Source organism: Stegastes partitus, unplaced genomic scaffold (assembly GCF_000690725.1).
Source record: "Stegastes partitus isolate 25-593 unplaced genomic scaffold, Stegastes_partitus-1.0.2 Scaffold1197, whole genome shotgun sequence".
Lineage (NCBI taxonomy): Eukaryota > Metazoa > Chordata > Actinopteri > Pomacentridae > Stegastes > Stegastes partitus.
Genome location: NW_007578928.1, coordinates 210,918 through 213,887, shown reverse-complemented (window position 1 = coordinate 213,887; position 2,970 = coordinate 210,918). Strand labels below are relative to the sequence as shown.

Here is a 2,970-nt window from a genome sequence, read left to right as displayed (position 1 = left end):
GTACCCCTAAATCGGAGTGAACTAGGTTCTATCAGAAAGACTTGTACTTCTAGATTACTGTAGAAAATGAGAACTCTGCAAATTTTCTTTTTTATTTTCTATCAAGCAGCAAAAAAAGTTGTACTATTGATCTTCCTGCAATGTGATCACTGTGCACGCACGCATTGCAATTTCAATTTTGATACAATATATGTTGTAGCATTAACTGTAACTGTGTTTGCAAGTTTACCCATCCTGCTTTCTGTCCAGGAGGCAGCTGTCCTCTGGAGTCGGAGCTTCGAGCAGTGCTGCAGCAAAGGATCATGGTTCTAGACGGTGCAATGGGAACCATGATCCAGCAGCAGCAGCTCCAAGAAGAAGATTTCAGGGGAAGCAAGTTTAAAGACCACCCGCTGCCACTGAAGGGCAACAACGACGTTCTCAGCATCACGCAGCCAGACATCATTTACAAAATCCACAAGGTATGTCATCCAGGCATGGGAAATTCTTTTTCCACCCTTAGCCAAGTTTTATGGGCTGTTTTTTTACTGTTTGTGACGTCCAGCTGCATTTGTGTGCACTTGTAAGCCGTGCTCTTCTGTGTGTATGAAGGAGTACCTGCAGGCGGGTGCTGACATCATCGAGACCAACACATTCAGCAGCACCTCCATCGCCCAGGCGGACTATGGACTGGAACACATGGTATGACGTCCCTGGTTGACCACAGCAGAAAACTCATGCATTTATGTGGTTGTTGACACAAGGTCCAGTACACAGAGTGGATAGTGTTACCTCATTAACCACTGATGAACCATTTCTTAGAAACATATTTACATTAGCTTTTGTCTCATTAGTTGTCCAAAACTCTAAAGAAACAAACAAAACATGTTGCATTTTGTAGCCAAAACCAGAAAGTGTTTAGGTTAGTTTGAACACATTTTTGTGCTTCTTATCTGGGGTATATTAATTTAATTGATTATATCATTCGGGAATATTGCAGCTTGTTGTTGTTTTTTTTTTACTTTGAACTTTATGCTGGTAACCAGACATTAAACAATAATTTAACTTGGTGAACCTACAAAAGTCATGAATCAGCATCATACCTTCATTGTGGTATTTCTAAAATACTTGGCCTACTTTGACCAAATTGTATATGTTTCGACATTTTTTTATTTATTGAAGTATTTTTAAACTAATTCTGTCAAATAGCAGATAAACAGAAAGTTACAGAACAATTGTCAGTGTTAAGAAGCTAAACCAAAGAATTCAAGACAAGGAATGTTTTACAATAAAGTCTAGGATACCAAAATTCTTTGATTTAACTGAAATGTCGGGAGCAGAAATCAAGAAAGCTTTCTTTCCCTTTTTTTAAAAAATATATAAATCTGGAAAAAAATAAATTGATAATTTAGAAACATTTAGTAACACATGAAGTTCTGACGTGTATATTTCATTCATCAATTAAACTGAAGCAGATTGGTGGCGGAAATCATTTAACTAGATACAATGGTCAGATCTCTCTGAGTTGTATTTATTTATTTTTTTTAATGTCTTTTACTGAAGCAGCCTTCTGATGACACAGCAAATTGGATTGACTCATCACAGGCTTGTCCAACAAACTTTGTTGACCACAGTGTCAGAAGATCAATACTTCAAGCTTTGTTCTCTGTGACATAGAAAATCAACTTAATCACAGACAAAGAACACAAGACTCCAATTAGCAGAATTCCTTTCAAAAGAAAGCTGTCCAGTCGTGCTCTCTGAGCCTGAGCAGGATCTAAATCACTTCTTCTCAACAATCATAGACAATTTCAGAAAATGTATTTTTTGTTCAAGTTGTTAAACTGATGTAATAATTTTTAGTAACACATTTTGGTTTAGATTCTAAATGAATACAAAATAGAAGTATCTTCACTAGTGGCCAAATGAAGATCCTAGATATGGGCCAAGTCCAAAGCAGAGAGCCAGTGATGAGTAACTACGATGTCTGTGAGTTGCTAACAACCCATAATGCTCTGTGATAAATAAAGCCAAAGTAATGTTGTCAGTCATTGCTTATTAAAAGTAACGTTACCCATAATCCATAATATGCTCTCATAATAAGCATGTTTGATATAATTAGCTTGAACAGGTTGTTTTTGTCATATTACTATGTTTGTACTGTTTTGGCATGTTTTTCTGTTTTCTGCTGTCTGCTTTTTCTGTTTATAATAATAATAATTAAAAAAAAAAAAAAAAGGTAGTATTGTTTGTCATCAGCTCATTGTTTTTGTGTACCTTTTGTACAGGCTTATTCCCTCAACAAGGCATCAGCAGAGTTGGCAAGGAGGGCAGCTGACGATGTCACCAAACAAACCGGTTAGCTGAACCGTACACTCACATGTTGCTTCTCTGATAGATACATGCTCAATTCCAGACACACTGGGTTTTATTAATGTGTGCAATATGTGTGTGTGTGTGTGTGTGCCATCAGGTTGTAAACGCTATGTGGCTGGGGCAGTGGGTCCCACCAATAAAACCCTGTCTGTGTCACCATCTGTGGAGAAACCAGACTTCAGGAATATCAGTAAGATCACTTACAGCTGTTGTTTTTTTTCAGTTGACTCAGTGTTTTGTTAGGCTGCAAACACTGCACATGTTCACTGTGTGAGAGCCCAAAGGGAAATGTTCCCAGTCTTAGAGTTTGGAACAGCTAGTCTGGGAAGTAGAGATTAATGACAGGTGTAGGCAGTAGCATTTATTCATCAACAGACCACAACAGCTCAGAGTAGTTGTGCTCATGGTCATCCTGTGGTTGGTGTTGTTATAGCTTTTTAGAAATGCTGAACAGAGTGTGGTTAGAGAAGCCACGGTTTGCTGGGTGCGTCCTCTAGGGGACATGAGTGTACATTTGCTTGGTGGTAAGATGTTGGCTGTCCAAGTCCAAGCAGGTCATATAACTAACTTCAACCATGGAACTTAGAATTATGGAATCAGCAGTGATGGAATATA

General features: G+C 38.1%; 1 protein-coding gene and 1 long non-coding RNA gene across 2 annotated transcripts in view; one reads left to right on the top strand and one right to left on the bottom strand.

Annotated features, from left to right (window-relative positions):
* Positions 1 to 2,970, top strand: part of mtr (5-methyltetrahydrofolate-homocysteine methyltransferase) — a 41,163-nt gene that overhangs the window by 8,883 nt on the left and 29,310 nt on the right. Inside the window, exons 2-5 of the mRNA XM_008297198.1 lie at positions 250 to 461; positions 592 to 681; positions 2,268 to 2,337; positions 2,453 to 2,545. Coding sequence (XP_008295420.1) covers positions 250 to 461; positions 592 to 681; positions 2,268 to 2,337; positions 2,453 to 2,545 — 465 coding nt within the window. The remainder of the gene's footprint in view (positions 1 to 249; positions 462 to 591; positions 682 to 2,267; positions 2,338 to 2,452; positions 2,546 to 2,970) is intronic.
* LOC103368740 (uncharacterized) overlaps positions 1 to 2,970 on the bottom strand; it is a 21,746-nt gene that overhangs the window by 7,209 nt on the left and 11,567 nt on the right. The window contains exon 3 of the long non-coding RNA XR_520798.1: positions 705 to 713. This is a non-coding gene — a long non-coding RNA (uncharacterized LOC103368740). The remainder of the gene's footprint in view (positions 1 to 704; positions 714 to 2,970) is intronic.